This window comes from Sus scrofa, chromosome X (genome assembly GCF_000003025.6).
Source record: "Sus scrofa isolate TJ Tabasco breed Duroc chromosome X, Sscrofa11.1, whole genome shotgun sequence".
Lineage (NCBI taxonomy): Eukaryota > Metazoa > Chordata > Mammalia > Artiodactyla > Suidae > Sus > Sus scrofa.
The window spans coordinates 115,269,996-115,283,406 of record NC_010461.5 but is presented as its reverse complement, the minus strand read 5'-3'; the positions used below and the strand labels follow the sequence as shown (position 1 = coordinate 115,283,406).

The window sequence follows — 13,411 nt, the reverse complement described above, 5'->3', positions numbered from 1 at the left end:
ACACCTTCCCAAGTCCAGGCTAGGTTAGGTGCTCTTCTCCATGCTCCCATAAGCTTTCTGTACTCCCCTTCTCATCACTGAATTATTTCCCAAGATAGGATTGACAGTTTACTTGTCTATCTCCTTAGACCACGCTATGTCTCTCACTGTATCCACAGGCTCTGCATAGTGCTTGGATCAGAGTATTCACTGTAAATATTTGTTGTTGAATCATTTGATTTACCATTGCTTTTGAATTGTTAGATAAAATACACAATTATTTTAACTTCATAATTTTTCCTAAGTTGAGTATCACACAAAAGACATGATTGCACAAATGTAAACACAGAAATTAATTATGGTAACTGCTTCCAGCTAGTCAGATTACACTCTTAAAGTAATTAGCATCAACCATTATCCAACCAAGGAACTGCATCATTCTGAATGTTTACCTGTCAATGTTTTAGAGACATAATCTTGGAGACCTATGAAAGCTAGGAAATGAAGGAATCATGGAACTTATATGTTGACAGCCTCAAGAAAAAGGACTTGAAAAGTTAGTTTTCTTTTTCCCCACAAATTATTTTAGTAATGGAATTTTCTCAAAAACACTGTGGGTAGAAAATAGAACTATTAATCTCAGAGATTGACAAAATATATTTCGTCCAGGATTTAATAGAAAAATAGACAAGGCCACCTAGACTGGGTGTCCTAAATGACCCTTGCATTACATGGCTATCTAGCTGGAAAGAAATTCTCTGTAGTACACCATTCCCAATGGTTAGATCATAGATTCATAGCACAGGGACCTTAAAGGGCATCCAATCTAGTCATCCATTGCAGTTTAGACACAGTAGTTGTTAGAAAGTTCCATAACTGGTTCCTGTGTAACCATTTATTCATCAGTTCTAGTTCTGCTTTGTGGAATCACACTGAGTATTTCTAAACAACCACATGACAACCTTTCAGATATTTGAAAATAGCCCACAGGTTCAGCTCAAGTCTTACATGTCCAAAATAAACATATTCATTTCTTTCAGGAGATTCCCACATATCACAGCATCTAGACCTTTTCTGTCCATTACATTAGCCACTAGACACTTCTAGTTATTTAAATTAACTAAAATGAAATGTTTACATCTTCAGTCACACCAGCTGTATTTCTACGGAAGTACTGAGAGAGAACATTTCCATCATCATCACTGCAAAACTACTCTTATTATTCAGTGCTGGTCTAGACTTTTTCTCGGTAGGTTAAGAAAAATTCATAATCTCGGAGTTCCCATCGTAGCTCAATGGTTAATGAACCCGACTGGTATCCATGCAGATGAGGGTTTGATCCCTGGCCTCGCTCAGTGGGTTAAGGATCCGGCATTGCCATGAGCTGTGGTGTAGGTCGCAGACGCGGCTCAGTTCTGGTGTTGCTGTGGCTGTGGTGTAGGCCAGCAGCTGCGGCTCTGATTTGACCCCAAGCCTGGGAACTTCCATATGCCATGGGTGCAGCCCTAAAAAAAAGAAAAAGAAAAAGAAAAACTCATCATTTGGCAAATTATAAGTTAGGCTGGGTTTTGTTTTTTTGGTATCTTTCATTATCTGGTATGTACCTTCTAGAAGCACTATACTTTGGGGTTTTCCCCATAGATCATTGTATTACTCACTGCTCAACCAGAGAAGCAGAAACACTGAGATCCAAGTCTTCATGTGAAAATAGTGTTCTTTTCTGTGAAATGTAATGACCTATAAATTTGACTTCTATTTCTAAGCCTGCGGATATCTGCTTTGCAATGTTGCAGCTGAACTTCTTGAAGAATTCTAATGACTCTCTGAAAAGGTTAGTACAATGTCCATATATGTTTTTATTTTTATAATTTACTAACAAATGCACTGCTTGAGCACAGGCAGCTCCTGTCTTGGCATTCAGGCCAGAGAGTTAATAATTGTACATACACTACAGGAACAGGCTCTGGGGACAGACGGGAAAGACAATCTGCCACCTTGGGTCCCAGCACTTACCCCATGTGCAGTCCAATCTCTCCTCCTGATCCACAGCCACTGCCATCACTATTGTTGCTTTTGCTCCTGTCATCACTGCCCCCAATCTGGGCCAAGAGTCCAGCCCTGCCTTCCTGTTAGGGGCCTGTGGCACTGGGGACCTGCAATAAAATGAAATACAATTAAATATTCACTCCCTCCATGAACATGGGAAGGCTTGTCAGGGAAGTATTTTAATGGTAGATTTAAGAGGTCATAAGAATATCAACTGAGGCAGTAAGGCAGTTGTGGAAGGAATGGAAAAGAGTGAACATATTAAGAGTGTTTCCTTTGAGACTCTCCTCATAGGTAACAGAAACTCAACTTGAACTTTATGCAAAAAGGCAACATTACTAATTCACATAACCAAACCAAAGGTGTGCCTTTCCTCAGAACAGTTGGAACTGAGACCTCAAATACCACCTGGCTGCCTGCTCTGAAGTTCCCATTCTTTCTCATGTGCCTATCCTTGTAACCGAGGACACTTGGATGCTCTACTAGTTTGACTGAAAGGAAGAAGCAATTTCCTTCCAAGAAGACAGAGATGTTCCCTAGAGGGAAAGAGATGCTAAGACAATAAAACCAGACACTATAAACTTCAGAGACATAGTCTCTAAACAAACTCAGACTTTTCCCAACATTTTATAAATACAGATGGAGACAACTTAACCCACCACCTAAATGAATCAGAAAAAGAACAAAAAAACCCTAGAGTCAGCAGAAGGAAGGAAATCATAAAGATCAAAGAGGAAATCAATAAAATAGAGATTCAAAAACCAGCAGACAAAATCAATCAAACCAAGAGCTGGTTCTTTGAAAAGGTAAACAAAATTGACAAACCTCTGGCTAGACTCACCAAGAAGAGGAAAGAAAAAACCTAAGTAAACAAAATAAGAAATGAAAAAGGAGAAGTCATAATGGCTACTATAGATATACAAAAAACCGTAAGAGAATACTATCAACAATTATATGCCAACAAATTTGACAACCTAGAAGAAATGGACAACTTTCTAGAAACTTTCAGCCTGCCAAAACTGAAACAAGAAGAAATAGATCAACTGAACAGACCGATCACTAGAAATGAAATTGAATATGTCATAAAAACACTCCCTACAAATAAAAGTCCAGGAGCAGATGGCTTCACAGGCAAATTCTACCAAACATACAAAGAGGAACTTATACCCATCCTCCTTAAACTTTTCCAAAAGGTTTAAGGAAATAACACTCCAAAAGACATTCTGTGAAGCCACCACCACCCTCATTCCAAAATCAGACAAAGATACCACCAAAAAAGAAAACTATAATCCAATTATCTTTGATGAATACAGATGCAAAAATTCTCAACAAAATTTTAGCCAACTGAATCCAACCACATATCAAAAAGATCATACACCACAACAGGTGGGATTCATCCCAGGTTCACAAGGATGGTTCAACATATGCAAATCAATCAACACCATACACCACATTAACAAAAGAAAAGTCAAAAACCACACGATCATCTCAATAGATGCAGAAAAAGCATTTGACAAAATCCAACATCCATTCATGATAAAAACTCTCACCAAAGTGGGTATAGAGGGTACATTCCTTAACATAAAACCATGTATGATAAACCCACAGCAAATATAATACTCAATGGAAAAAAGCTGAAATCCTTCCCACTGAAATCTGGAGCAAGACAAGAATCCCCACTCGCACCACTGTTATTCAACATAGTATTGGAAGTCCTAGCCACAGCAATTAGACAAACGAAAGAAATAAAAGGCATCCAAATAGAAAGAGAAGAGGTAAAACTGTCACTGTATGCAGATGACATGATATCAACCCAAAAACTACTTGAACTGATCCACAAGTTCAGCAAAGTAGCAGGATATAAGATTAACATTCAGAAATCAGTCGCATTTCTGTACACTAGCAATGAAATATTAGAAAAGGAATACAAAAATACAATACCCTTTAAAATTGCACCCCCCAAAAATCAAATACCTGGGTATACACCTGACCAAAGAGGTGAAAGACTTATATGCTGAGAACTATAAAATATTCATCAAGGAAATTAAAAAAGACATAAAGAAATGGAGAGATACTTCATGCTCCTTCCTGGGTTGGAAAAATTAATATTGTAAAAATGGCCATACTACTCAAAGTGATCTACAGATGCAATGCAATCCCTATCAAATTACCCAGGACATTTTTCACAGAACTACAACAAACAATCCAAAAATTTATATGGAACCACAAAAGACCCAGAATTGCCAAGGCAATTCTGAGGAACAAAAACCAAGCAGGAGGCATAACTCACTGAGACTTCAGGCACTATTACAAAGCCACAGTCATCAAGACAGTGTGGTACTGCTACCAAAACAGACATACTAGAGAAACCAGAAATAAACCCAGACACCTATGGTCAATTAATCTTTGACAAAGGAAGCAAGAACATCAAATGGGAAAATGACAGTCTTTTCAGCAAGCATTGCTGGGAAACCTAGACAGCTGCATGCACATCAATGAATCTAGAACACACCCTTACGCCATGCACAAAAATAAACTCAAAATGGATGAAAGACTTAAATACAAGACAAGACACCATCAAACTCCTGGAAGAGAATATAGGCAAAACGTTCTCTGACATTAACCTTACAAATGTTTTCTCAAGTCAGTCTCCCAAAGCAACAGAAATAAAAGCAAAAATAAACCAGTGGGACCTAATCGAACTGACAAGCACAGCAACAGTAACCAAAAAGAAAACAAAAAGTCAACTTACAGAATGGGAGAAAATAGTGTCAAATGATGCAACTGACAAGGGCTTAACCTCTAAAATATGCAAGCAACTTATACAACTGAACAGCAAAAAAGCCAACAGTCCAATTGAAAAATGGGCCAAAGATCTGAATAAACATTTCTCCAAGGAAGATATACAGATGGCCAACAAGCATATGAAAAAAGGCTCAACATCCCTGATGATTAGAGAAATGCAAATCAAAACTACCATGAGATACCACCTCACACCAGTCAGAACGGCCATCATTAAGAAGTCCACAAATAACAAGTGCTGGAGGGGGTGTGGAGAAAAGGGAACCCTTCTGCACTGTTGATGGGAATGTAAGCTGGTACAACCACTATGGAAAACAGTATGGAGGTACCTTAGAAAACTATACATAGAACTACCATATGACCCAGCAACCCCACCCTTGGGCATATATCTGGACAAAACTTTCCTTGAGAAAGACACATGCACCCATATGTTCATTGCAGCTCTATCCACAATAGCCAAGACATGGAAACATCAAATGTCCATCAACGGATCAGGTTTGGATTAGGAAGATGTGATATATATATATATATATATATATATATATATATATACATACACACACACACAATGGAATACTACTCGGCCATAAAAAAGAAGGAAATAATGCCATTTGCAGCAACACGGCTGGAACTAGAGACTCTCATCCTGAGTGAAGTAAGTCAGAGAAAGACAAATATCACATTGTATCACTTTTATCTGGAATCTAATATATGGCACAAATGAACCTTCTTTCCATAGAAAAGAAAATCATGGACTTGGAGAATAGACTTGTGGTTGCCTAGGGAGAGGGGGAGGGAGTGGGATGTATTGGGAACTTGGGGTTAATAGATGCGAATTATTGCTTTTGGATTGGATTAGCAATGAGACCCTGCTGTGTAGCACAGGGAACTATGTCTAGTCACTTATGACAGAGCATGATAATGGGAGAAAATAGAATGTATACATGTATGTGTAACTGGGTCACTATGCTGTACAGTAGAAAAAAAATTGTATTGGGGAAATAACTATTAAAAACAATAACAAAATGTAACTTCAGACAGAGAAAAAAAATACAGATGGAGGCTGCAGAGGGCATACCTAAGTGGAAGAAGGAAAATTTTACATCTTGCTTTGCCTATCCTGAGGTCTTTCTTCTGATATAAGGAAGCAATACATCAAGAATGTTTCCTGAAGGCAGAATATCAGAGGTTTGTAATTATCTGTCTTTGTGTTGTCCAACCTTTGTTCACGTCCATTAAATCTAATAATAAAGAGCTAATTACAGATGCTAAAAAATTATCCAAATACAAACAAAAAAAAAAAACAGTAGAAACACTATACTCAGAAAACCCACATATCTGTACTACACATTTTTTTTTTTTTTTGGCTGTTCCCTCGGCGTATGGAAGTTCCTAGGGCCAGGGATCAAATCCAAGCTGCAGCTGCAGCAATGCTGGACCCTTAACCCACTGCACCAGGCCAGGGATGGAACCCCCAACCGCCTCAGAGACAACACAGGATTCTTAATCTGCTGTGCCACAGTGGGAACACCTGTACTATACTTTCAATAAGGCTTTATACCTTGCTAATGTATTTATACATAAGGAAGGTGAAGGCTGAAACAAGTAGCTGATCTTCCTGATATTTTTTAAGACAACATGGTTGTATTTTTCCTTGGACCCACAGGATGATCCGCATAGATGGGAATCTGAAGAGTGTCCTAATGTGAGCTCCCTATCAGAGATCAGACACTAGATGGAAGAGTTCAGTGCTGTAATTTTTCTACTCATTCGGAGAGTAAACCAAATGGAGGCATTAAAATTAGGGTGTGGGTGTGACAGTTTGCCCACAGTTTGCCTGGGCTTGCCAGGGTTTGTGTATATGTGAGTCTTCCCTTATAGACTGTACATTCTAGAATTAAGTACGTGTATTGACACATGATAAGTACTCGAGAGAAAAAATAAACGGGGGTGGAGGCACTAAGGATTGCTTTCAGCATCCAAACACCCATGCCCCACTTCATCACAGGAATCATAAGACTAGAAGTCAGGATCACACATTGGTAGCCAAAGGTGACTGACTCCAGCAAGCCAACTGAGGACAAGGCAAGTTGGGGATGACCATGTCCTGGCTTCTTTCTGTCGCTGACTGCTATTTTATGAGAAACAAGCAGAGTCTTAAAAACTGCACCCATTGGTTGTTCCAGCTTTTGAATACTTCATTCCTATATTTCTCTCTCCACTAAAATGTGGCATCTTCTTTTCCCCTTGGAGCATCTTATGAAAAATAGGTTCTTTTCTCTCTCAAGTTCAGTTTCTGTAGTACACTTACATAATTATACTCAAAACATTTCACTTGAGTGTACTCCTTTCTCCTCTTATTTGTTTCTGATATTTTATGGAAAATTACTGACTTGATGAAACACTCTAAGTATATCTTCAGGCAAAAGAGGAAGGAGTGGATTTACAGACAGTGCATAAACCCAACATTATGGATATCTTCCAACAAACTGATATTTACAACGAGCAGGCAATTTCTGCCCTACTTCCAAGAAGACATAAAATTTTCTAGAATCCACAACACATCATATGGACAACAGAAAGAAATTTCAGGCAGCTATTTCCTCATGAAAAAGGGACAAAGCAACAAACCCAAAACTTCCTGGGATATCAAAGTCGTTACACCAGGATAGGATATTAATTTCAAATATAGTTTAAATGTTACAACTGTCAGAATAATAAAAAAAAATCTTGAAGTAAATACTAAAAATTACCCTGCAGTCTAGGCTACTTTACTCTTCTACATTATTTTCAATATTTTAAAGATAACCCTTTAAAGTGTAAATGTTTATTATAGAAAATATGAAAAATGAAAAAAATCATGTAAAGAAAATAAAAAATTCACCTGCAATATACCACCCAGGGATAAGAGACTTTAAAATACTGATATATAGTTGAACCTTGAACATAGGCTGAAGTGTATGGGTCACTTTTTCAATAAATATGTATAGTACTATACCATCCACAGTTAGTTGAATCTGCAGATATGGAATTACAGATATAGACGGTGGACTGTAAAGTTATAAGCAGATTTTCAACTGTGTGGTGGGGTCAGTCCCTCTAACTGCCCCCCATTGTTGTTAAACTGTATTATGCAAATACAGAAGACCTCTTATTTATTGTAAGCAGTCTAAAAAGTCAGTTAAAACAGAAATAAAAAATTACACTAAATTTTTTTGGAAGCTGTGCTGGTGGCAGACAAAAGTCCCTGGGCCAGAGATCGAATCTGTGCCACTGCAGTGACCTGAGCCACAGCAGTGACAACCCCAGATCCTTTATCTGCTAGGCCACTAGGGAATTCCTATATTAAATATTTTAATAGACTTTATATGTTGCCTTTTCAGATTGGCTTCTTTCACATAATAATATGTATGTCCAGTAAGATTCTACCATCTGTTTTCACAGTTGATAGGATGATTTCTTTTTGCTCTGAATAATATTCCATTGTCTGGAAGTACCAGTTTATTTACCCATTCACTTACTGAAGGACATCTTTGTTGAATGCAGGTTCTAGCAATTATGAATAGAGCTGCTGCTACAAACATCCATGTGCAGGTTTTTACATGGACTTAAGTTTTCAACTCTTTTGGAAAATAGTAAGGAGTATGATTCCTGGATCATATGATAAAGGTATGTTTAGTTTTGTGAGAAACTTTCAATCTTTCAAAGTAACTGTACCATTTGGCTTTCCCACCAGCAATGAATGAGAGTTCCTCTTACTCTACATCCTCATCGGCATTTAGCATTGTCAGTGTTCTGGGTTTTGTCTACTACTCTAATGCTTGTGTAGAGCTATCTCATGGTGGTTTTAATTTGCAATTCCCCAATGACATATAGTGTTGAGCATCTTTCATATGCTCATTCGCCATCTATATATATATTCCTTCGTGAGGTGGCTCTTCAGGTCTCTCATCCATTTTTAATTGGGTTGTTGTCTCTTACTGTTGAGTTTTAAGAGTTCTTGGTATGTTTTCACTTACCGTCCTTTATCAGTCATGTCTTTTGCAAATATTCTCTGCATTAATTGATAATTGTTTCTTCATGGATCATGCCTTTGGTATAGTATCTAAAATGTTATTGTCATACCCAAAGTCATTTCGGTTTTCTATGTTATATTCTATGAATTTTATAGTTTGGCATTTTAGGAGTTCCCGTCGTGGCGCAGTGGTTAACGAATCCGACTAGGAACCATGAGGTTGCGGGTTCGGTCCCTGCCCTTGCTCAGTGGGTTAACGATCCGGCATTGCCGTGAGCTGTGGTGTAGGTTGCAGATGCGGCTCGGATCCCGCGTTGCTGTGGCTCTGGCGTAGGCCGGTGGCTACAGCTCCGATTCGACCCCTAGCCTGGGAACCTCCATATGCCGCGGAAGTGGCCCAAGAAATAGCAACAACAACAACAACAACAACAACAACAACAACAAAAGACAAAAAAAAAATTTTTTATAGTTTTGCATTTTACACTTAGGTATGTGATCTATTTAAGTTTTGTGAAAGATCTGGGTCTAGATCCATTTTTTGCACGTCTATGTCCAGTTGTTCTACCACTTTCTATTGAAAAGACTATTTTTTTCTCCATTATATTGCCTTTGCTCCTTTGTCAAAGACTAGTTGATTATATTTAATTGGGTTTATTTCTGGGCCCTCTATCCTGTTCCACTGATAATGTTCCTATTTTTTTTTTTCACCAATACCACACTGTGGCCTTATCGTTAAGTCTTGAAGTTGGGTAGTGTCAGTCCTCCAACCCTGTGTTCCCTTCAGTATTATATTAGCTATCTATGGTTTCTGCCCTTACTTATAAACTTTAGAATCAGTTTGTTGATGTCCTCAAAACTATTTCCTGGGATTTTAATTGGAAGTTCATTGAATCTCTAAAACAAGTTGGAAAGAACTGACACCTTGACAATACTGATTCTTCCTATCCATGCTGAATCACCTGCCAAACAAGCTGAGAGAAGCCTAATTTTTGTAATATTTTAAAAAATCTTTTATTTTTCTTGCTAACGCACACCTAATTAACACAGATTCGTTTTAGAGGCTCCTCTTTATTGTGTCTTTCCAAGGCTTTTATCTCAGCATTCCTATAAGGAAAAAAAAAACTTTCATTTTACAGCTATATCTCATTGGATTTCACGAAACTGAATTAAATAATTATGACATCAAGCCTAATTAGCATATAAAAAGATTTGTGACCATACAAACGATTCTTGGTAAGCACAGAACTCAACCAGTAGGAAAAGTGCCACACAGACCAGCCATGAGCTTTACACGTGCTGCAAGCATTACATGTATCATAGAGGAACTAGAAACCACTCAGAGGTCACCTAACAGAACCCCTACTGTATTTTTTTAATGAAACAGAAAAATCACAAAGGAAAAAGAACAAAAACCACTTTAATCACCATACTACAGAAACTGTCTATAGCATAGTTTCAAAATATATAATTTTAAAGGTTTTCTTAAGGGGAGGGCATTGTTATGTTTACAGTGTGTTTTGAAAATATTTGTAGTCCTTTAATTATGAAATATTAAATAGATAAAAAAGGCAAAGAGACCATTATAATGAACACATACGTGCCAAAAACTCAGCATATAAAAATAAACATTATAGATATAAATGAAAACCCCTGCTTATCTTTATATATCCGTCTGGGTCCCAATAAGAAACATGGTGAAGCATTCAATATAGGATCATCCTAGGAGAGCTTGATAGAAAAGTGACTGTTTACAAAGGTATGGGTATCAGAGAACTACGACGGACAGTGCAGAAACCTGGGCCTAATAGCAACTAAGATGTTACCAAAGTTATAAGAAGAGGAGAGATGCCTGGCATCTGAAGAATAATCCAGTAGAAGTGGCAGCAGAGATCTTTTGAGAGCAGCAGAGACCTCTGGTCAAGGGACATAGTCAGTTTGAGGTGACCTCAAAGAGAGGAGCCAGAAGAATACCCTCCACTATCTGATTTCCTACTGGTTTTCCCACTGTCCAAACCCATCCTGAAGCCACGGAACATGGAGAACCCACTGATGCAGTGGACACAGGCCAGCCTCCTTGGATAGAGAGAAGAGTAGATAACTAACTGAAGTGGCAGACAACAGTCATTCAGCTTCCTCATCCTGTCCCACGCTCCTCCTTCCCTCCCTACATGGAAGTATCACTAATCTGAATTTGCTGTTCAATATTTCCATTCAAATCTGTGTTATTTTACTATAACTGTATACATCCACATGCACTACTACTAAACTGGAGTACTGTTTAGTCTGGTAGTTACTATAGTTATTCACCAAATATTTGGGGCGACCTTTCCCTCAAAGCACATGGTAGGTAATATTATACTCTCCGGTCCCTCTGAAGTTCAGTGTGGCTGTGTGACTTGTTTTGGACAATGAAATACAAGTGAAAATGAAGTGTATCACTTCCAGGGAGAAGTTTTAATAACTACCATGCAAGTCACTTCAACTGCTTCCTATTGGTAAAGTCATCAGCGAAGCTTATGTCAGCCTGGGACAATGAGTTACTCATGAACAGAGGCCCTAAATAATCTATGCTGGAAATATCATGGCTGTGAACCACTGAGAATCTAGGAGTGTTTGTTTAAGCAGCATAACATAGTTTATCCAAACATACACATTTTGTATAGTTTTAACTTTTGCATAAATGGTAAGCTACATATTTATCATTCAGCAATTTTTTGCTTGACAGCTCTGAGATTCACTCATGCTTATGGATCTACCATATACCAACATATATAATTTATCTGTTCCCCCAGTGATAGAACATTTAGGATACTTACAATCTTTTGCTATCACTAACAATGAACATTCTGGTACATGTCTTCTGTGCAGATGGGCAAGAGTTTCTCTAGGGGATATACTCAAGGGAGGAACAATGTGCTTTTAAGAGTTTCAAAGAAAGTAACAGGTTGGGAGGAGACTTTGATCATTATGAACCCTATTTTTCATCAAAAAGGTTTTCAGAAATCTTTGCCCCTCAGGAGTGTGAAACTTGGCTCTCTCAGAACATTAAAATATAATATTCGGGAAAACTCTATTTTAAAACTGGCCTGACCTTGAGAAGACCAAAGTCGTCCTTAAAAATTAAAGAGAACTAATGGTTACACAAAATAACACCAATTACTCTTTTAAAAATTTCTCAGGATAAAAGGAAAACTGGGATAAAGGAAAAAATAGTATAATTTGGAAGAGGTTCTTGAAGAATTTCCTTTTTATAGATGCAATGAGAAATAAAGCTACATAATCAGTCACTAACTGATTAAAAGTATTATCAGCAAAGACAATGGGTGAGTGAGCAATGAGCTGCCAGTCATAGGTCAGAGAGTTATAATATACAATTATCCATATAATCTTGCCCATTTTCAGTCTAGATTACTAATGTCAATCACCATAAAAAAGATCAATCTGAATAATACGATTGGTTCCCCTGCCCCTACCTCACTCCTGTCCAAAGGTGATGAGAAACAGAGAAACACTCTGGAAATATCTGAGTGAGAAAGGAAAATGCCTCAGAGCGTGTCACTTACATTTCTTCAGAACCCACCATAGGAATATCCTGTTGTAAACCTCGTTATTTGTGTAGATAACAAGTATTGCAGATTGTAATACCAAGGGCACAAGGTGTAGTATATATTCCTACGGTATTCAAGGCCCTAGAATACAGTTATGAAGATGATTGTAAAGGTTTCCTCAAATGTGGGAAGTGATTATGAAACGCCCTAGTGGATAGCCTAGTTAGATCTTTTTGTAAATCTGGATGGTGAAAGAGTCTGTAAGGATATACACAAACATATTAACAGTTGTTCTCTAAGCAGTGGGATTGTGGATGCTTCAATTCTTATATTTTACATATACCTGTATCTAACTTCCTACAAAATTAAACACATTATATATTACATTTAAATTACTTGCATTAGGGAATTCTCTTCATGGCTCAGCGGTAACGAATCCAACTAGTATCCATGAGGATGCAGGTTCGATCCCTAGCCTCGCTCAGTGGGTGAAGGATTGCTGTGAGCTGTGGTGTGGTCTGCAGATGTGGCTCATATCCCGCATTGTCATGTCTGTGGCTGTGGTGGAGGTCGGGATCTGCAGCTCTGATTCAGCCCCTAGCCTGGGAACTTGCAATATGCCACAGGTGCAGCCTTAAAAAGCAAAAAATAAATGAAAAATTAAAAAATAATAAATTACTTGTGGTAGGAGTTCTACTGTGGTACAGTGGGTTAAGGATCCGGCACTGTCACTGCAGCGGCTTGGGTCGCTACTTTTGCATGGGTTTGATTCCTGGCCTAGCAACTTCAGCGTGCCATGGGCACAGCAAACAAACAAACATATAAATAACTTATGTTAAAAAGTTATAAATTCTTGGAGAAAAGGAAACAAAAAAATTATTTTGGCCTCCACATCAGCATTTCTCAGCTGCCAGCTGCGTGACTTTCAGGGTAGAGCTTTCCAGTTGTCCTCATTCCTTCAGATCCAGGCCATCTGGATGTGCTCACCTCCAGAGGCTAGTGCGCTGGTAAGAGGAAAAGC

At 38.2% G+C, this 13,411-nt stretch overlaps 1 protein-coding gene across 1 annotated transcript in view; it reads right to left on the bottom strand.

Moving 5' to 3' along the window:
- The window catches only part of LOC100524727 (melanoma-associated antigen 10-like), a 136,505-nt gene that overhangs the window by 21,545 nt on the left and 101,549 nt on the right, over positions 1–13,411 (bottom strand). The window contains exon 7 of the mRNA XM_021080569.1: positions 1,993–2,132. Within this exon, the coding sequence (XP_020936228.1) occupies positions 1,993–1,997 (5 nt within the window). The 5' untranslated portion in view covers positions 1,998–2,132. The remainder of the gene's footprint in view (positions 1–1,992; positions 2,133–13,411) is intronic.